The sequence below is a fragment of the Cetorhinus maximus genome, chromosome 13 (assembly GCF_964194155.1).
Source record: "Cetorhinus maximus chromosome 13, sCetMax3.hap1.1, whole genome shotgun sequence".
In the NCBI taxonomy this organism is placed as follows: domain Eukaryota; kingdom Metazoa; phylum Chordata; class Chondrichthyes; order Lamniformes; family Cetorhinidae; genus Cetorhinus; species Cetorhinus maximus.
In genome coordinates, this window is record NC_135891.1 from 110754873 (window position 1) to 110777386 (window position 22514).

The following is a 22514-nucleotide window of genomic DNA, read 5'->3' on the forward strand; positions in this document are numbered from 1 at the left end:
GCCCCCAATTAAGAAAAACCTCAATTTTAAAATTCTCACCCTTCTTTTCAAATCCCTTTATGGCCTCACCCCTCCCTATCTCCTCCAGCCCCACAACCCTCCAAAATATCTGCATTCTTCTAATATTGGCCTCTTGAGCATTCTTGATTTTAATGACTCCACCACTGGTGGCTGTGCCTTCAGGTGGCTGAGCTCTAAGCTCTCATATTCCCTCCCTGAACCTCTCTGTCTCTCTACCTCACTTTCCTTTTTAAGCTGCTCCTTAAAACCTACTTCTTTGCCAAGCTTTTGGTCGTCTGACCTAATATGTCCTTCTGTGGCTCAGTGACATATCTTGTTCCTTACCTAAGAAAGGATATACTTGCCACAGAGGGAGTGCAGCGAAGGTTCACCAGACTGATTCCTGGGATGGCAGGATTGTCATATGTGGAGAGATTGGGTCAACTAGGCCTGAATTCACTAGAGTTTAGAAGAATGAGAAGGGATCTCATTGAAACATATAAAATTCTGACAGGGCTGGACAGACTGGATGCAGGGATGAAGTTGCCTCTGGCTGAGGGGAGGGGGATCTAGAACAAGGGGGTCACAATCTCAGGATACAGGATAGGCCATTTAGGACTGAGATGAGGAGAAACGTCTTCACTTAGAGGGTGGTGAACCTGTGGAATTCTCTATCACAGAGGACTGTGGAGGCCAAGTCACCGAATATATTCAAGAAGGAAATAGATTTCTAGACTCTAAAGGTATCAAGGGGTAGGGGAGAGACAGGGAGTATGACATTGAGATAGAGCATCAGCCACGATCAAACTGAACGCGGAGCAGGCTCAAAGGGTCGAACGACCTACTCCTGCTCCTCTTTTCTATGTTTCTATGTTTTATAATGCCTCTGTGAAGTACTTTGGGGCATTTTATTACATTAAGGATGATATATAAATACCCAGCTGTTGTTGTTGTAGTTGAAAGTTTTCTTTACACCAACTCCAAGTAGAACTCCGCAACATACTGGAAAGTAATCAACTCCAAACTACAACCCCTGGCATTCAGTGAGCGAAATGTATTCGCCAACTGAACTGATTAGATTATCAGCCTCAACTAACACATTGCTGCAATTAGAAAGTTGCTGGTAGTAAAATTTTGTAGGTATCCTCTGTCACAGAGGAATCAATTACAGTTACATTCCTCAAAGGGGAAGCAATTGTTCAAAGCTTGTTTAATTAGAGCAGACACTGCATTGATCACAGTAACATCCCTGGGGGTGGGGGAAGGGGTAGGACAGCTCTAATAAAACACAAGAGCAGGGATCAATACGAGAAAAGATAGATCTGCTGTGAGGTGGTAAAATCGAAAACTGAGAAAACAGAGATTTGGATAATACCGCACAACAGGCCAGATGGGATTACTTTCGAAACCAGGCCTCGGCTCACATGCTGGTTATATTTGGGACAATAACTAAACACTGATTGCAGGGTCATTGTCAGTTAAAGCAGAGTTGTAAACTCAGCACCGCTTAGCGGAATCGCTGTTGGGGGAATTAAACTCTAATGCAGCACTGGTGTGTGTCCTACCCAGGTGAAATCCTGCTACCGCATTGTGGATGAGAGATTGCAACTCATCCAACGGTTACAGGCCTCTACTTGAGGCTGGAAAAGGTTGTACCAAAATATTGTCTTTTTCATGTTTTTTTTTACACATTCGGTAAATCTTCAGTCAATAGGCAAAGGTGGTGACGCGATGATAATGTCACTAGACTAGTAATCCAGTAGACCCAGGTTAATGGTCTGGGAACATGGGTTCAAATCCCACCATGATTTCAGTTCAGTTAATTGAAAGTTAGTCTCAGCAATGGCGACCATGGGCAGAATTTAGCCCTCGATGGGCGGGCGGGCCCCACAAGCTCGGCGGCGGGCAGGCAGCTGAACTCTGCCGCCAAAACGGGCCCCGCTGCCATTTTCAGTGGGCGGGCCACCCAACGGGAAGGGCTATGCGCTTCCTGTGCGGAGGGAGGAGGGGTTCCCCAACTGTCAAAGTGCGCTCTTTTGCGCATGCGCACAAAAGAGCGCACATCTCCCTGAGACTAAGTGCTGTCTCAGGGAGAGCGCTGAAAGGTTTGTAAACTTAAAAAATAGAAAAATAAAAAAATGATTAACATGTCCTCGCACGAGATGGGACATGTTAATAAATCTCACATAAACTTTATTAAAGATTTTTCAAACAGACATGAAACCTCATCCCGCCAGTGGATGAGGTTTCATGTTTTTTCTCCTTCCCGCTGGAGCTCTTGGTCTGCCCGCCGACCTTAAGGTTGGACGGGCAGGGCCTTTAATTACCTTAATTATCCTGTCAATGGCCTCAATTGGCCATTGACAGGTCGGCGGGCGGGCAGCTGATTTCGCTGTCCGCCCGCCTTCCTGAATATTTAAATGGGACGGGATGACGTTGGGGGTTCCTCCCAACGTCATCCCACCTCATTTTCCCCTCGGCGAGCGGGCCCCGCCCCCAAATCGCCGACGGGAAAATCCTGGCACATGAAACCCATCTGGTTCACTGATGCCCTTTAGGGGAGGAAATCTGCCATCCTTGACTGATCTGGCCTACATGTGATTCCAGATCCATAGTAATGTGGTTGACTCTTAACTGCCCCCTATAATAGCAGAGGAAGCCATTCAGTTCAAGGGGAATTAGGGATGGGCAATAAATACTGGCTTGGCCAGTGATGCCCACATCCCATCAAAGAAAGAAAAAAATCTTTACACTTCAATGCCTCATATAAGAAAGACAGACTTGCATTTGTATAGCACCTTTCATGACCTCAATACATCCCAAGGTACTATACAGGCAATGAAGCACTTTTGAGGTGTGGTAATTGTTACAATATAAGAAACACACAGCAGAGTCCAGCAAGCAGCAACGCGATAATGACCAGGATTTTAGGTGTTGGTTAAGGGATAAACATTGACCAAGGCACCAGGAAGAACTCCCTAGTCTTCTTCAAAATAGTGACATGGATCTTTTACATACATCTGAGAGGACAGATGGGGCCTTGGTTTAACATCTCAACTGAAAGACAGCACCTCCGACAATGCAGCACTCCCTCAGTACTGCACTGGGGCATCAGCTGAGATTTTACACTCAAGTCCTGAGTGGGCCTTGAACCCACAACCTTCTGGCTCTGATCCACAAGTGATGCTAACTGAGCCACGGCTGACATCAAGCGACGCTTTGGGGTGGAGTTTCAGAAAATCGGAAGCTAATTTCTTTGGATGTTTGTCCCGCCCATTCTACTTGGAGGAGGGGGTGCATTGTGATGGACAGAGAAAATTTTTGTTCTTTTCAAACAGATACACTTGTAAATTACTTTCATCAGATGGATTTCTGATCTTTACATTGCATATAAAGAAATATGTCCTACCTTTCAGCTGGTCCAGAATTTCGACCTTTCCACTGGATGCCAAGTTACAAGCTTCTTGTTCCAGCTTGGTCTGAAGCTGCTTTAACATTTCCTGCAGTAGGTAATTAAGAGTAATCAGTACACCTATCATCCTGCTACAACAGGCGTGACACTCACACAGGAAAACTGGACAGTCAGAAGAACCTTTCTTCAAGAGGCCCTGTGGTATCGAGATTGTTCCGAGGATTGACTTAATTTTGTCTTTCTTTCAGTCCCTGCCAAATTTGCAGAGGTCAGGGGCTCCTTACATTGTGTTTGTTTGCAGCATCCGACACTGGAACGCGGACATTACTTGGAGAACGCGTAAACGCTACAGTCAGCTGTGAGACAATCCTGCTTTGGTGTTCTCCTCATCTTCACTGGTTAAAGCTCTGCATGGTGGGTGTCTGCTTTAGGTGACTTTCATCCACCTTAATATCATGCTCACTGGCTCAGTACAGAATCACTGCTGCAATAAAGGATACATCCTTGCAATTGTAAATGACCTCCTTATTGATCCTGCGATCCGTCTTTCCTTCAGTCCCATTTAAATATGCCATACACCATTATTACTGCAACGAATCAATAGTAAACCCATCCTTTTCCACAGATGCACTGCACGATGCTGTGAGAACTCTTGTAACCTTCCAGCTGTAAAAATGGAACAGGCCCTTGCTCTTAAACAGCGTACAAAGGGGAAGTGGATGTGCTTAGTTCCTGTTGTAATAACACTGCTGCATGACATATGGAGGGATCATCATTACACGGCCTTTTACCTTCAAATGCCCTGTGTTCTTAACCCCAAGATTAAGCCAAATGCCATTTAAGGCAGTGATTGATTCCGCATTGTTAAGCAGAAAATTCAAAGATAGCATTAAAGGATCCACAGGCTGAATTTCAACACATTTCAATGCTTCATCAGTCCTCCAGCTTGTTGCAAAATGCTCAGAAGACAATGCTGCTCTGGTCGGTTATTAAAAAGCCGCTACTGCATCTAGCTCCCGCACCTTGTGAATCCCATCGATCACTTTGAAAGCACTGTGCTGCGTGTATTCGAGATATCCAGGACACGGTGACCAGCCTAACTCCACAGTATTGTCACTGGACACCCAATATTCGCACCCAGCAGTAACCACTCTGCAAAGGATAGGCTCGTGACATCAACTCGCACAAGTGTCAGCAGCGGCTGCATCCTGTCCCTTTAGATTTTAATTTAAAAGGGAAGTGTCTTTAAAGCACAGCTAAATGTGGAGTCTCCGGGCCTCTCCACATTTGGCTTCCATGTGCTGTTCTACAGATGGCCCCTGCTCTGTGTGATTAAATCAGGGATTCAGGTCGCTTTAGGCTTGCCATGTCGGAACAAGATACAGCTGCGCTCAGCCCTATATCCTGCTCCGTTCCAAACATTACATTAAAAGCAGCAGCTCTCCTGAGGCTTGGGGCTCAGCACCTCCCAAAAGTACACACAGCGGAAAGATTTAAAATGCAATTTCAGAAGCCTGATGCGGTACATCAATAAAACACTAAAAGTGCTGAATCATGCTGCCATCACCTGACAGTGAAACCACTGCTCAAATTGCAACACCAGCGTAATATCAGAGGTGGCTACAGCACAGAAGCAGGCCATTTGGCCCGTCAAGTCCATCCTGGCTTTCTGCGAGAACAATTTAGCTAGTCCCACTTCCTGCCCTTTCGCCGTAGCTCTGCAAAATTGTTTCCCTAACAGGTGCTTGTCCACTTCCCTTTTGAAATCCATGATTGAATCTGCCCCCACCACAGTCTAAGACACTGCATTCCAGATCCTAACCTCTTTCTGTGCGAAATGTTTTTCCTCGTGTTGCCTTTGGTTCTCTTGCTAATCACCTTAAATCAGCGTCCTCTGGAGCTCAACCCTTTGGCAATGGGAACAGTTCCTCTCAATCTCCTCTGGCTAGACCCCTCATGATTCTGAACACCTATATCAAATCTCCTCTCAACGCGCAGAAAGACAGCATCCCAGTAAACGTTCCGGCACTTGTTTTTGTTTGTCCTTCAGGTCGTTTTAATCTAACGCCCGGCGGGAAACACATGAGATCGGGCAGAACGCTGGGTTTTAAACCCCACTCAATAACATTGTCTGTCGACTTCAATAGGAGAGCAGAATCAGACAGGGTGTAAAGCCACCGTTGTCCCAGGATACCCCCTGGATTGCTAATATCCTTCCAGCATTAAGCCCCTGAAGAATATTGTATGTCTCAATGAGATCACCTCTCATTCTTCCAGAATCTAAGGAATACAGGCCTTGTCTTCCCAATCTCTCCACAAAAGACAATCCCCTGATCTCAGGCATCAGTCTTGTGAGCCTTCATTGCATTCCCTTCAAAGCTAGTATATCCTTCTTTAGGTAAGGGCACCCAAACTGTACACAGTTTGAGTGTGTTTAGTAACTGGCCAGTCCTTTTAAGGCTACAGTTCTAGGTTCTTGTGCACCCCAGCTCCTTTCAAGCCACCATTGACATCCAGTGACCCTGGGCCCCCAGATCAGAGCTTCACAGAATGGGAGTACAAGACAAAGACAGCATAGTCCTGATTCTCCAACTCATCAACCTCTCGAGCAAGGTTCCACTCTATAAATTTGCTATAAATGAGGCCTTATAGCTAAAAAAAAGTCACTGAAATATATTTCCCAACAGCAGAATCCACATTTTCAGCAATTTCATAAATCACATTTGTCAAGATCTAATGTTATACGACTGTGACCCCAATAGTCAGCAGGTCAATTTTACATATATATTTCCCTGACCAGCCATCCTTATGGGTTGTTGGCATGACCTGCCAATTTAGTGCTGGTGAATGTTGAGTTATTAGTGCTTTCATACCTCAGACTTGTGTCCCCTAAGAACTCCCTTGAGGTTCTTAAAGTTCACTCCACATCTCCTACAAACAGCAGAGACTTTTTTTATATATATGTTGGAGGATTTGAGCATAGATTCAAGGGGTTGTAATGGACAGGAGAGAGAGAAACCGAACTTTTTAATCCGCTCCCCATCTGTCCGTAAGCAGGGGTGTTTTTGAAAAGTAGGCTGTGGTGTGATTCCCCAAACTCTCAGTTTGTGTGGTTCAATTTGCTAATAACTCGCAGCAAACTCGCGTTATGATCAACTCAGGAGGTTAGTTTATTTACATTCAAACCCGGGGGTGGGGGTGTGTTCACAACCTCACATATACACACTACACCCCACACACACACACACACACACACACTAAGGGGGGATAAAAAAGGGGAAGATTTATAATGATGGGCAACAACAATAAAAGAGTCACAGAAATGAATATTAGTTCACATGATTTCCAAAGTTTGAGAAGTCAAAGTCCACAGGGCGTTTCCTTCGTGGCAGAGTTCAGTCCAGATGGGCTTCTTCTTGGAGACAACAACATGAGAGTCCTTGAAACGAATGACGATGCGGCACAATGGAGTTTCTGTGCTTAGGCCGCTTGGCAGGTGATGATCAGAGACTTTTAAAAACCAAACAGGCTTCGAGGAGCTGAGAGATGGTGGCCGGCTGCTTGGTCTGCCGGAGTGCTAGAGTTCTTTCCGGTTGATGTTAAAACAGTCTGAGGGTTTCTCAGTTCTCAAAGGAGTAAAGAGATTCCAAAATGGTCACTCGAGTCATGTGACCTTCTTTCTCCACAATAATGTCAAAAGGAATGTTTATCCATTGTCTGGAACTGGCTGTTGGTTTCAGGACTGATAATGTACCAGCCATTAGCTTTTGTAAGAGGTACCATCCATATTGAGGTTCTTGTGTTGGGAAGCCAATGTCTAGGCAGAACCTCTGACTCCGCTAGAGGTTTAAACTCAGGATCAAGCATCAGCAATGACATTGTACTTTCTCGCATTGTGGACAATGTAAACTGGTTACATTCAAAACCTGTATTGGGGAAAGACTATTCAGGTATTAGAATTCTGAATCTTCTTTCTTTTGGGGTCAGGCAGAAACAAATATATTGATTTCAGAACTCAGTGCCTCTTCAAATCCTGATTATGTATTGTCTAAAGGGTGTTGGGTTTTTACATGGCAGTGAGCACCCAGATTGGTATTCAAAAGCAGGACTGTAATGATGGAACTGTATAAAACACTGGTTAGGCCGCAATCTGGAATCTTGTGTACAGTTCTGGTCACCATATTACAGGAAGGAAATAATTGCTCTGGAAAGAGTACATAGGAGATTTACAAAAATGTTGCCAGGGCTTGAAAATTGCCTTTATGAGGAAAGATTGGGTAGGCTGGGGTTGTTTTCCTTAGAACAGAGGAGGCTGAGGTCACCCCTCAGAATCACAGATCACAGAATCAATTGTCTGTGTCTCTGTGATCTATGATTTGAGGGATGACCTAATTGAGGTGTACAAAATTATGTGGGGGCCTAGATAGGGTAGACAGGAAAGAGCTGTTTTCCTGAGCTGGTGAGTTAATTACCATGGGGCAAGATTTAAGGTGATTGGTAGAAGGATTAGAGGGGACATGAGGAAAAACCTTTTCACCCAGAGGGTGGTGGGAGTCTGGAATTCACTGCCTAAATTGGTGGTTGAGGCTGAAACGCTCAACTCACTTAAAAGGTACCTGGATCTGCATCTGAAGCGCTGTCGCCTGCAAAGCCACGGACCAGGTGCTGGAGAGTGGGATTAAAAATGAGCGGCTAGTTTCTTTTTTTCTCCTTTTTTTTGGTCGGCGCAGACACGATGGGCTGAATGGCCTCTTTCTGCACCGTAACCTTTCTATGGTTCTATGGTTCGCTGCTGTCGGTTATCCGTAGGGGTATTCTGTGTTTCTCGCTATGTAAATGCAAATTCTTTTGACTGTAGGGCTGAGCTGCTCTTGTCAAGCTTAACTTTTCCCTGTGTACCTTTTGTAACATGTGAATTTATCAGCTTGAAATCCCGGCACTTTAAGCAATCTGATTGCTGGGAGATTGGTGAGCTGTAATTTGATTTTTGCCTCCTGTAGAGAATCCAGTTTAGTGTCCGGCTTGGGCACAAGCACAGCTTGGAGATGGGGGGATCAAGTTACTGCTGCAAGGCTTTATTAGTTGGTGCTGCAGCATCTCCTCCCAAGCCTGGGCCAGCTTTTCTGGACCCAGGTGACGGGGATGTTGCCTTATGGGAGGGGTCTCTCCCACACTCACATCATGTAGCGCTACAGTGGTGCAGCCCGGCTTGGTCTCTTTAAAATCCAGTGAGCAGCCCCACCGGACCTCCTCGCGGTTCTGCATTTGGGTGGGTGAATACCGAGCCCAATTTCGCTAGAGTTTCTGTGTTTGTTAGCCAGATAGTAGGGGGTTCAATGTGAGTCTCACCACACGTCTCCCTCTAATTCATCCTCAATGTTCCTCTCGTTCTCTTTTGTTTTGGGAATGGGTTTTCCCCTAAACTGTTCCATGTCCTCTGGAACACTGCAGCTCCCAGGTGGATGTTCAACTCCTGCCGTACTCCACTGTTGTTCTTCAACTAAGTGGGGCATCGCCCTCACCCTTTCTTGGTCTCTTTGGGGACTTTCCTGGTCCCCATTTAAATCTGCCATGAAACCACCTGTTAAACGGATCATTGGCTCATTAGCTCACTACTTTGGCTTGGGAATGGGCATTCCCCGAACTTGTTCCATGTCCCCTAGGACACTTCTACCCCAAGCGGATATTCAGCTCTGGCTGTACTCCCCTGTGGCTTTTCAACTGGGTGAGGCATCTCACTATCTGCTTGCCAGTTTGGGAACTCCCTTTGTCCCTATTTAAATCTGGAAAGAAGGTTTCCACAAACCATAATTCAGGCAAATCTTCAACCTTTACCTTTCCTGTTTTAACAATTGGCTTTCCCTCAGGCTCTTCAACTAAGTGGGACACCTCCTTCACTGTTTCTTTTCCTGCCCTGGGACTTCTCTGGTCCCTGTTTAATTCTGGGAAAAACGCATACGCCAACCCAATTTCCAGGTCATTCCGTAGGTCAGTTTTAAATTCTATGGGTCTTTCCTGGCCGTCTTTTAACTGTACTGGTCTAACTGCGGCCTTGTTAAATTCAAGCAGCTCTCCCTTAGCTACCTCAACAGGTACAGGTTCTATTTCACCCTTTAAGGCCTCTGAACATTCTCCAGCTTCCTGCCCTTCTGCAGATTCCTGGTGGCTTTCTCCAGGCTCTTTCTTTCGCTAGCTAGCACTTTACCGTCAGCCGAATCGTTTCCAAGCAGGAAACCTATCCCTGCTGCTGGAAACTCAGGGACAGTTCCGACCGTCACTGGGCCTGAGACTAGCGCTGGGGTCTCCCAGGCCCGTTCGTGGCGGGGCCCGCAGCGGGAGATTCGGCAGCCCAGCCAAAAGTCTCGGCCGTGGGCAGGGCTGGAAAATCCCGCCCTAGGTCAGGCTGCAGGTGGACCCAATGGATGGGGGGACAGACACATATCCTCCTCCCACCCCATTAAACAGTGCCTTGGCTTTCAGGGAGGACTTGGGGGCAAGCTTATTTTCCCTCCAACATTCAGGACTGAGTGGCCCCTGTATTCCAGAGCAGTACAACGGACTTGCTCGCATCTTGGGACAGGCACGGGGATACTGTTCCTGAAAGGGCCAAACTCCAAAAGCTCTCTGGAGCTTGGCCACACATCGTGCCATACCCTCAGAGGGGCTAGTTTCTGCAGTGAGAGTCCCCTGTCCGCTCTACTGCACTACTTATTAAGCCATCCTTCTGAGGACAATTCTCGTGAAGCCCTATAAGCCCCATGGGATTCCCTTTTAACCTCCAGCATTCGGGTCCGGAGTGTCCTATTTTGTTACAATGGGAACGCCCCTGGTCTCCGCGTGTTCTCTTTTCGAGCTGGAAGGGGGTTTCTCGCCCCCTCGTTTGTACTTTTCAACCTGGGGTGTATCCCCGTCCCTATCCATGTCGCCCTCCTTATTGTTCCAATGGCTTTGGGGGTGGTTTGGAAAGGGCCTGCCTGAGTTGCCAGGGTGATGTTGTAGCTGTGGCAGCCGCATCGCTGGCTGTGAGGATTCTCTGCTCCACCAAGTGCGCCCTCGGGTTGGAGGGGAGGCAGTTTTTAAATTCCTCCAGCAGCATCAAGTTGTGCAATCCCTCATAGGTGTGCTGTATTTTTAAAGAGCAGACATGCCGGTCGAAAGCGATTTGCTTCAGCCATTTGAACTCGGCGTAAGTCTGCGTGGGTTTCTTCCAAGAGCCCAGAATTGCTGGCGAGATGCCTCAAGGACTAACTCATTGGCACTGAGGATGGCAGCCTTAGCGGACGTGTCAGGGGTCAGCATGGAATCGACTTCTTGGGCTCGCCCAGATAGCTGCCCTTGAATTAAAAAGCTCCAGATATCTGATGGCTGTTTTTAGCTGTTTCTGCTACTTTCTCTAAAGTGGTGGAAAATAATTCCACGTCACTCTCCTCAAATTTGGGAACAAATCTAGCGTACTTAAGGGCCTCAGAGATTGGTTCTGGGGTAGAGAGACACGGGCCAGAATTTTATGTCCCGCGGGCGTCAAATCACGCGAGATGATGTCGGGCAAGCGGCCCTACCTCATCACGCACTCGCGCGATATTTCACTCGGCAGGCACACGCAAAAGTCGGAAGAGTGCCCGCCGACAATTAAGCTCATCAACAACCCAATTGTAAGTGATTTTTTTTTGTGGCCAATCGACCAGGCAGGCTTCACATTTTTGATGAAACCTCATCCAAGGGTGGGATGAAATCTCGGTTAAGATTTAAAATAAAAAGAAATATCTGGGGACTTTTTTTTTTATATGAGGTCAGCTTTCATGTGCTTGATTTTGCTGTATGGACATTTTTTGCAGCATTCTTGTGCTTTCTTTTATTATTTGGAGGTCTGCAGCTCCCTGAGGCAGCTGTCTACCTTCAGGGAGCTCAGTGGAAGCGCTCACCCATGCCCGCGGTGATGTTGGCGCCTGCTCTCTTCCCACCCCCCACCGACAGTGCTGAGCCTTTCTCCGGGCGCCGTTAATGGGTCAGCCAGCGTAAGATCGCAGTCAGGGGCCGATCGCAGGCGGAAGCCCATTTCGCGTCCGCTTTCGGGCCCACTGATCGCATGTGCACAACGAACATAAGATTCAGGCCATAATTTCCAAATCCGCCCTGGCAAGGTCCCTCAGGATCTTAAAGGTTTCAAGCAAGTCACCTCTCACTCTTGTAAACTCCAGCAGATACAAGCCTAGCCTGTCCAACATTTCCTCATAAGACAACTGGCCCTTTCCCGGCATTAGTTTAGTGAACCTTCTCTGAACTGCTTCCAACACATTTACATCCTTCCTGAAATAAGGAGACTAACACTGCACACAGGGCTCCAGTTGTAGTCTCGGAGGCTGCATTCCCCCATCAGATGGAAGGATGCCAATTATCCAATCAGATAAATGCGCCAGTAATTCTGCATCAAAAGCGACACCGATAACACCACAGAAGTGAATGGGCAGCTGGAGGGAAAAATGTTGGCCAGAACATTGGGAAAATTCCCTGCCCTTCTTCATTGGTAGGAAGATTAGAGGGGAGATGAGGAAAAGCTTTTTCACCCCGATAGTTGCGGGGGTCTGGAACTCACTGCCTGAAAGGGAAGTAGCGGCAGAAATCCTCAGCTCATTTAAAAAGTGTCTGGATGTGCACCTCAAGTGCCGTAACCTGCAGGGCTATGGACTAAATGCTGGATATTGGGATTAGGCTGGGTGGCTTGTTTTTCAGCGGGCACAGACACGATGGGCCAAGTGGCCTCTTTCTGTGCTGTAAACTTTCTATGATTCTAGACATTCCATCACCCATGCACAGTGGCAGCAGTGTGTACCATATACAAGTTGTAATGCAGCAACTCAACAAAGCTCCTTCGATCTTCCAAACCTACAACCTCTACCATCAGGAAAGAAAAGGGCAGCAGACTCATGGGAACAACTGCAAGTTCCCCTCCAAGCCACACGCCATCCTGACTTGGAAATATATCACCGTTCCTTCACTGTCGCTGAGCCAAAATCCTGGAACTCCCTTCCTAGCAGCACTGTGGGTGTACCTACACAACATGGTCTGCAGCGGTTCAAGAAGGTGGCTCACCACCACCTACTCAAGGGAAATTAGGAATGGGTAACAAATGACAATACCTTGCCAGCAATGCCCACATCCCGTGAAAGAATATGAAAGAAAAAAAAATCGCCATGGGACCTCTGGCATCTACCTGGACCTTGGTTTAGTGTCTCATCCAGAGGGCAGCAGCTCCAACACGCCCTCAAAACTGCACCAGAATCTTAGCTTCAATCAAGAGCCCCTATCCTGGTCAGTCTGCAAATGACTTAGTCAAAAAAGTGACTCTGTTTTAGGGTTGTATCCCAATGTCCTCTCTTCGTAGCAACATATGATATAACTATTGTTTCCTGTAAGCTCCTTCATTGTGCTCAGCAGGGGCTCTAAAGACTCCTACAGTAAATACAGACTGCCACAAGAATCTCGTGTGGGCCAGCAGAAAGAGTGATACCAACAGAGGCAAACTAAAGCCGGTACAATATCTTACTCAGTACATGACTGCAACTCACTAAAATCTAATCAGAACAGATCAGTGTCAAAAATCAACCTTACTCTTACATTTGCAATTGCCTGAACAAAAGGCTTTTTTTTTTGCTGACTTCTCCTTCAAAGATTCAAGTTCCCTACCCATAGCCTACTTTCTGAGAATGAGTGTTGGGACAAGAAGTTCTTATTTTCTTGGCCAACGTTGTATATTGCTCAAGACTTCAATGAAAATAAAATCAGACATGATATAAAATGAACATCGGTTTGCCATGAACCTGTTTCCTTCTCTGAGTGAAGACCAATTTCACTGCTGACTAAAGTTAGTCTTGTAAGATCAAGAGGAGGATGAGCATGTCTGTAAAGAATTACTTTTGTAAGTGTATTATGTGTTCACCAAGGTAAGGGACCTACTCCTGCAGGTCAGTTTGACTCCACATCATATAATTGTAGAATAGTACAGCACAGGAGGAGGCTATTCAGCCCATTGCGCCTGTGCCAGCTCTTTTGATAGAGCAATACAATTAGTACCAGCCCTCTGCTCTTTCCCCAAAACGCTGCAAATCTTTCCTTTTCAAGCACATATTTAATCCCCTTTTGAAGCTATTATTGAATTTGCCTCCACTGTCAGATCAGGCAGTGAATTCCAGGTCAAAACAACTCGCTGTGTTTAAAACAAAATCTTCTCAACAGTCTCCTGATTCTTTCTTCAATTACCTTAAATCTGTGTCCTCTGGTTACTGACCCTCCAGCTAGTGAAAGCATTTCCTCCTTATTTACTTCTACCAAAAAGCTTCATAATTTTGAACACAAATGTGTGACATGTTAACGTGGGGACACTTTGAGACGTGAAGAATTCTAGGACCATGCCATTTGTACATTGGAAAGAAGGAAATGACCAGTTTTATTTCACCCTTTTTTGGATGGAAGAAGATATTGTGCTGATCAAAGCGCAAGATCTCGATGAGGAGGAGGACTGGTGGGAATGCAAATTTTGAGTGCAATTTTGCAGGCTATATCAATGATAATTTCAATTATTTTTTTCAGCAGGCTGCATTGCACTGGCTTCATCTGTGCTTCATTCACAGGAGTGCTGCAAGGTTGGCAAAAGGTTATTGAATGCAGAGTTAAAGGGAAAACCAGTGGGGCAGACTCAAGCATAAAGGCACCCTGAAGGCATCTATTTCAACACAAATAAAGATAGTCATTGATATTAGATGCCTGTGTCATTCAAATAATCTCTGAAAGATATTGCATTCATGTTAAATATTTGTGTTACTTTTTTCAACGCAAGTTCAATTGTTAGAAACGGCTCTGTTTATAGGTCTGAAAATGATTCATTCCTTTCACAGGCACTGTTTTACAATCCTTGTTTCGATCAGAGTGGGAGCAAGGTCAATTATCATGAGAGTAAAACCACCAGTATCTGTTTCTAGTACTTTCTATGGACCGGTTAACTTAACACTTTCTATAATAATTGATGGTGAAGCGTGGGGCTGATCTTTCGACCCCAAGCCAACTGACTGGATGAAAGCACAGGGTCAGTGATGCAGAGGTACAATGTTGCAGTCTTATCTCCATCCCGCATTCTTTTCAAAAGTGGCTGGTACCAGGGGATGATGGAATCATCCTTTACATCTATGGATTAAAGGTGGTGAATGTTGGAAGAGAAACCTTGAGAGCAATTAGCTGATCCCTCCCCATCGTTCTTTTAACCAGTAGTTTTCCTCCCTGTCTTCCTGAAAGCATTGGGGTGGAAATTCAGGTGCAACCAGTTTTGAGCATGCAGGACCGCAAGATGTGATCTCTGCCCTTGAATGGTGAGGTCCAAATTGCCGAAGTGCAGGGAGTTCTTAGCCAACATTTACCCCTCAGCCGCCTCCACCAAAAAAACAGATTTTTTTTTGGTCATTTACTTCATTGATGTTTGTGGGACTTTGCCATGTGCAAAATGGCTACTGTATTTATTGATTCTGAAGTGCTTTGGGATGCCTTGATGCACCATATAAGTGCTAATTCTTTCTTTCATGATGTGCCAACTATGTGCTCATGTTTAAGCAATCATTCATGCCTGGCTGCCCCTTGACCACCAATATATTTGTGCACTGAACGCTTTCTTTTTTTTAATTCATTTTATGGGATATGGGCGTCACCATGGGCCAGCATTTATTGCCCATCCCTAGCTGCCCTTGAGAAGGTGGTGGTGAGCTGCCATCTTCAACCGCTGCAACCCATGAGGTGTAGGTACACCTGCAGTACGGTTAGGAAGGGAGTTCCAGGATTTTGACCCAGCAACAGTGAAGGAACGACGATATATTTCCAAGTCAGGATGGTGAGTGGCTCAGAGGAGAACTTCCAGGTGGTGGTGTTCCCATGTGTCTCCTGCTCTTGTCCTTCTAGATGGTAGCAGTTGTGTGTTTGGAAGGTGCTGCGTAGGGGCCTTGGTGAGTTTCTGTAGTGCATCTTGTAGATGGAACACACTATTGCCACTGTTCGTCAATGGCGGAGGGAGTGAATGTTTGTGGAAGTGATGCCAATCAAGTGGGCTGCTTTGTCCTGGATGGTGTCCAGCTTTTTGAGTGTTGTGGGAGCTGCACTCATCCAGGCAAGTGGAGAGTATTCCATCATGCTCCTGACTTGTGCCTTGTAGATGATGGACAGGCTTTGGGGAGTCAGGAGGTGAGTTACTTGCCACAGGATTCCCAGCCTCTGACCCGCTCTTGTAGCCACAGTATTTATATGGCTAGTCCAGTTCAGTTTCTGGTCAATGGTAACCCCCAGGATGTTGATAGTGGGGGATTCAGCCACTATCATTTGTCAGCTCAAGCCCGGATATTGTCCAGGCCTTGCTGAATTTCACATGGACTGCTTCAGCACCCAAGGAGTCGTGAATGGTGCTGAACATTGTGCAATCATCAGCGAACATCCTCACTTCTGACCTTATGATGGAAGGAAGGTCATTGGTGAAGCAGCTGAAGCTGGTTGAACCGAGGACACTACCCTGAGGAACTCCTGCAGTGAAGTCCTGGAACTGAATTGATTGACCTCCAACAACCACAACCATCTTCCTTTTTGCTAGGGATGACTCCAACCAGCAGAGAGTTTTCCCCCTGATGCCCATTCAATCCAGTTTTGCTGGACTCCTTGATGCCACACTCAGTCAAATGTTGCCTTGATGTCAAGGGCAATCATTCTCACCTCATGTCTGGAGTTCTGCTGTTTTGTCCATGCTTGAACCAAGGATGTAATGAGGTCAAAAGCTGAGTGACTCTGGCGGAACTCAAACTGAGCGTCAGTGGACAGGTTATTGCTAAGCAAGTGACACTTGATAGTTGATGACCCCTTCCATTACTTTACTGATGATCAAGAGTAGATTGATGAGGCAGTAATTGGCCAGGTTCGATTTGTCCTGCTTTTTGTTTACAGGACATACCTGGGCAATTTTCTACTTTGCCAGGTAGATGCCAGTGTTGTACTGGAACAGCTTGGCTAGGGGCACGGCAAGTTCTGAAGCAAAAGTCTTCAGTACTATTGCCGGAATATTGTCAGGGCCCATAGCCTTTACAGTATCCAGTGCCTTCAGCCATTTCTTGATATCATTTTGGAGTGAATCGAATTGGCTGAAGACTGGCATCTGTGATGCTGGGGTCCTCCGGAAGAAGCCGAGATGGATCATCCACTCAGCACTTCTGGCTGAAAATTGTTGCAAATGCTTCAGCCTTATCTTTTGCACGGATGTGTTGGGCTCCTATATCATTTAAGATGGGGGTATTTGTGGACCCTCCTCCTCTAGTAAGTTGTTTAATTGTTCACCACCAGTCATTACTGGATGTGGCAGGACTGCAGAGCTTAGATCTGATCCGTTGGTTGTGGAATTGCTTAGCTCTGTCTATCACTTGCTGCTTAGGCAGTTCAGCATGCAAGTAGTCCTGTGTTGTAGCTTCACCAGGTTGACACCTCATTTTGAGGTATGCTGGTGCTGCTCATTGCATACCCTCCTGCACTCTTCATTGAACCAGAGTTGATCCCCTGGCTTGATGGTAATGGTAGAGTGGGGGATATGCTGGGCCATGAGGTTACAGATTGTGTTTGAGTATAATTCTGCTGCTGCAGATGGCCCACAGCACCTCATGGTTGCCCAGTCTTGAGTTGCTATGTCTATTCAAAATCTATCCCATTTAGCAGGGTGGTAGTGCCACGCAACATGATGGAGAGTATCCTCAATGTGAAGATGGGACTTCGTCTCCATAAGGACTGTGTGGTAGTCATTCCTATCAATACTGTCATGGACAGATGCATTTGCAGCAGACAGGTTGGTGAGGATGACGTCAAGTATGACCTTTTGTTGATTCCCTCATCACCTGCCACAGACCCAGTCTAGCAGCTATGTCCTTAAGGACTTGGCCAACTCAGTCTGTGATAGTGCTACCAAGCCACTCTTAGTGATGGACAATGAAGTCCCTTACTCCCTTACTCACACTGCATCCTTTCCACCCTCAGTGCTTCCTCCAAGTGGTGTTCAAGAGGAGATTCATCAGCTGAGGGTGGGGTGGTGAGTGATGATCAGCAGGGTTTCCTTTCCCATGTTTGACCTGAGGTCTGAAGTTGATGTTGAGGACTCCCTCCCAACTGTATACCACTGTGCCACCACCTCTGGGAGTGTGATGGTGGTGTCTGAGACATGATCTGTAAGGTATTATTCCATGAGGATGACGATATCAGGCTGTTGCTTGACTAGTGTGTGAGACAGCTCCCCCAATTTTGGCACTAACCCCCAGACGTTAGTAAGGAGGACTTTGCAGGGCCAACAGGGCTGAGTTTGCCGTTGACATTTCCGGTCTCTAGCTCAATGCCAGTCAGTTTAATTCCTTTTTATTGGCTTTATACAAAAGAAGGTCAACCACATTTCTGCATTCACACAATGGCTGATTTACTTCCCTAAAGGACATTAGTGAACCAGATGGGTTTTTATGACAATCGACAGCGGTTTCATGGCCATCATTAGACTGTTAATTCCAGATATATATTGAATTTAAATCCCACCATCTGCCATGGTAGGATTCGAATCCAGGTGCCTAGAGCATTACCCTGGGTCTCTAGATTGTCAGTCTAGTGACAATACCACTACATCACCACACCCCCCTCCACCCACCCCCCGCCCCCCACCCCCCCACCACCCCTCCCCCCGCCCCTCCCCCCGGTAAGCACTGTATAGAATATTTTGTTGAATTTTCTCTTGTTTTACTATTTTGGTTGAATTAGATAGTGCATTTTGTTTAGAATCAGTTTGGGTCAGGCCATTCCTTCATCCCTTCATCCCTGAATTTCAGTGGCATGTCTCTTTAAGGAAGTGACCAATGATTAATCAGCAGCTTATCCCACTTGGACCTTTTGGTTTTGCTATGCAGTAGCCAGACTCCGTAGACAACAGGGCTGTTATCTCTAAACTAAGGTGGAGGTGGTGCTGGGGGAGGGGGGCTGCAGTGGGCTTGAATTAGGCCACCCAGCTGATACAGCAGTGCAGAGCTCCACTGTTGGACTGCAGACTGCAATAGTTCAAGAAAAAGGCCCCCACCACCTTCTCAAGGTCCACTAACTACAGACAGTAAATATTGATTGATATCCTAAGAATGAATATTAAGTTAAGAACACTGCTTCCCTGAATTATTATTATTTTATTTTGCAAATGGCATGCTCAGATGGCAGACAGTTTGGGAACACTAGTTATCATAAGCTTAGTCTGACACGTTAGTATAGGAGTATACTATAAGGGGAGATGGTGGTGTAATGAAACTATCACTGGACTAATAATCCAGAATCCCAGGGGTATGGGTTCAAGTCCCACCACAGCAACTAGTGGAATTTAAATTCAATCAATAAAAATTGGAACTGAAAGCTAATTTCAGTAATAGTGACCCATGAAACTGGAAAAGCCCACAGGAAAAGAAATCTGCCATCCTTACCTGATCTAGCCTATATGTGACTCCTGACCCACAGCCAATGCGGTTGACTTGTAACTGCCCTCTGTTCAAGGGCAATTAGGGGCGGGCAACAAATGCTGGCCTTGCCTGTGAGTCCCACACCCCATGAAAGAATAAATAAATTTCTCAATTTGAGGATAAGTCAGGTCTGAATATTGTAAAATGGAACCACCTCATTATGGATTTTCCCACCTCTCTGTGACTCTGCTCGATTGCTTTGGATGAAGATGAGTAACGTGAGAACCTTTTTAAGCGCCCAATGTCATTTTCTTGCCTTTCTGGACTCTCATTTGTGAAAAAAAAAAGATGTATAATCACACACAATTCCTGTTTTCCATTCCAGTCTCTCAAGATATATGAAACGGCAGGGAACAAAAAGTCACCTTCTCTCCCCACACTAACCATCAGAGTCAATCACACAATCCTAGAGAGGAGTATTATGGAAAGCCAGTCGACACAAGCTAGCATTTACGGTTTGGTTCCCATGGCCCACAGAGAATTAATCTCTCAGCCGTACAGAATCTTGTGAACGGAGCAGTAAATATTTGATCCACAAAACGTTTAATTTTGTGAGCTGAAAAGAGTACAAGGATCCATGGCAACCACTGGACATCACAAAGCCTGGGTTGATAAACTAATCTGCAGTGTCCTGAAACCAAAAACAGAAATTCCCACATAAATAAGCGAAGCTATGACTGAACTGCTGTAATGGAATGGCTGTAAACTTTGTACTGGGGAGGACAAGCCTTCTGTTGCTTCAGTGATTGACGTCCCACAAAACCGTGGTGCGCCTTGCTGTTCCTCCACTGTTGCTATGTTATCGGACTGATTATCCAACATCCAGTACTGGATGAGCAGAAATTTCTTCCAATTAAGTATTGGGAAGGCTGATCCCCTTGTTTTCAGTCCCCGCTCCAAATTCCGTTCCCAGCTCTCGCCTCCATCCCTCTCCCTGAGATTAAACCAGTCTGTTTGCAACCTTGGCGTCCGATTCGACCCCAAGATGAGCTGCCGACCGCACATTTGTGCCATCGCTAAGGAATATGTCCCTCTAGCATTGGCAACCTTACTTTCACCAACAGCCTCTTGCATTCATCGATCACCTGCCACATCATAAAATGTCCCGAGGTATTTCACAGGAACACAATCAGACAAAACATGACACGGGTCCAGATCCAGACATATTAGGACAAGGGATCAAAAGTGACGTGATCGAAGAGGTAGGTTTTAAGAAGTGTCTTAAAAGCAGGAGAGAGGGATAAAGAGGTTGGAGGGGAAATTTTGGAGGTCAGGATCTAGACAGCTGCAGGCATGGTGGCCAACAATAAACCAACTATTTCAGCATTCCCAGCTTTTATTTTACTTGTTAGGTGAGGGAGTCATTTTGAAAACAAATGAGGAGTAACATAAATCTTGAAAAGCATTATTTTAAATGTCTAGATAATTATAAGTGACATTCATATTAGTCAAAGTCATTTCACTGACAGTCAAGGATGGAGCCAAAGCTGATCTACTGCTGTAATGAACATTTTGCTGGATGATACCAGAAATCAAACACAACTTACAGGGAGAAATCTCCATCATGGACAAGCTTCAAAGGGTGATCATTAGAGTAAGGGTTAGATGAAGGACGACAACAGGAGATTCTTGTGGAACATAAAAACCACCATAGACCAGTCACCACAGAATCATGGAATCATTGATAGAATGGGTTAGGGCACAGAAGAAGGCCATTTGGCCCATTGTGTCCATGCCATTTCTCTGCAAGAACAACTCAGCTACTTCCATTTCCTGGCCTTTTCCCCGTAGCCCTGAAGATTGTTCTCCTCAGGTAAATATCCAATTCCTTTTCAAAAGCCAAGACTGAATCTGCCTCCACCACACTCTCAGGCAGTGCATTCCAGATCCTAAGCACTTGTTGCGTAAAAAGGTTTTTCCTCATGTCGCCTTCAGTTCTTTTGCCAATCACCTCAAGAACCCTGTGGTTCTTGACCCCTCTGCCAATCAGAACAGTTTCACCCTTTCTACTCTGTCCAGACCCTCTAAGCCCACTTGGGCTGAATGGCCTGTTTCAGTGCAGTCTGTTCTGTATTATCCTACATAATGCTTTAATTGTTTCTTTCCCAATTTTTTTTTGCATAGGGATGTTTTTGGTGGGGGATGGACCATTCTTCAACTTCAGTCAACCTGTGTCAACACCAAGCCATCTCCAGATCAAGTCGAATACAATTAAACGCAGAATAAAGGTCCAGGATTCTGTGGAAGTCAGAGAACTGGCGAGGAACCGCTGTCAGTTCCATGGGTGGGGGGGGGCTTGATGGAATCAAGTGTCCTTCAGGCACTTAAGTGGCCACCATAGGGCCTTCCCCAGGATTAAAGTGCCTGTTGGGGGAAATCACTCCCAGCGAGAGCTGCCAGCCAGTCAGAGGCCAGCAGCTACTCATGCCAACAGCACCAGCTGGAGCGGTGGCTGCTGATGGCACTGCACCCACCTGAGTCCCAGGATCATCGTGGGACCCCAGACCAAAGATGGTGGATTAGCAGTTGCAGGGTGGGGAAATCACAGGTGAGGGGGAGGAAGGGGGTCAGAGGCAAGGGCAAGTGTTACTGTGAGTGTGGCCATATATGGAGTGGGTGATACTGAACATATGATGATATTTAAAAGAGGGGTCTACATGGAAAAATTTGAAATTAACTCCAATAAATGCAACTGTTGTCCAAGGTTATCTTCAGTCAGGTGGGTCTGTCAAATGTTCAAGTAAAAATGGGTCATTTCTTTACCTGATAACATTGCAGAATGTCTCCCATCCCCATCTCAACTTGCACACCATACACACACACATACGCACACACACACCACGCACACACACACCACGCACACACACACCACGCACACACACACCACACACACCACGCACACACGCCACGCACACAGACACACACACACACACCACGCACACGGACACACACACACCACACACACACACATCATGCACACACACCACGCACACAGACACACACACACATACCACGCACACGGACACACATACACACCACGCACACACACACACCACGCACACAGACACACACACACACCACGCACACGGACACACACACACACACCAAGCACACGGACACACACACACACACCACACACACACATCATGCACATAGACACACACACGCACCACGCACACACACCACGCACACAGACACACACACACACCACGCACACGGACACACACACACACACCACGCACACGGACACACACACACCACACACACAGACACACACACACCACACACACACACACACACATCACGCACACACACCACGCACACAGACACACACACACACACCAAGCACACGGACACACATACACACCACGCACACACACACACCACGCACACACACCATGCACACACACACACCACGCACACACACATAGACACACACACACACACACGACGCACACAGACACACATACACACCACGCACACACACACACCACGCACACACACATCACGCACACAGACACACACACACACACACCACGCACACAGACACACACATGGACACA

The 22514-nt window shown here is 46.3% G+C and overlaps 1 protein-coding gene across 1 annotated transcript in view; it reads right to left on the bottom strand.

The window, feature by feature from the left end:
- apc2 (APC regulator of WNT signaling pathway 2) overlaps window positions 1–22514 on the bottom strand; it is a 116860-nt gene that overhangs the window by 89997 nt on the left and 4349 nt on the right. The window contains exon 3 of the mRNA XM_078556023.1: window positions 3410–3500. Coding sequence (XP_078412149.1) covers window positions 3410–3500 — 91 coding nt within the window. The remainder of the gene's footprint in view (window positions 1–3409; window positions 3501–22514) is intronic.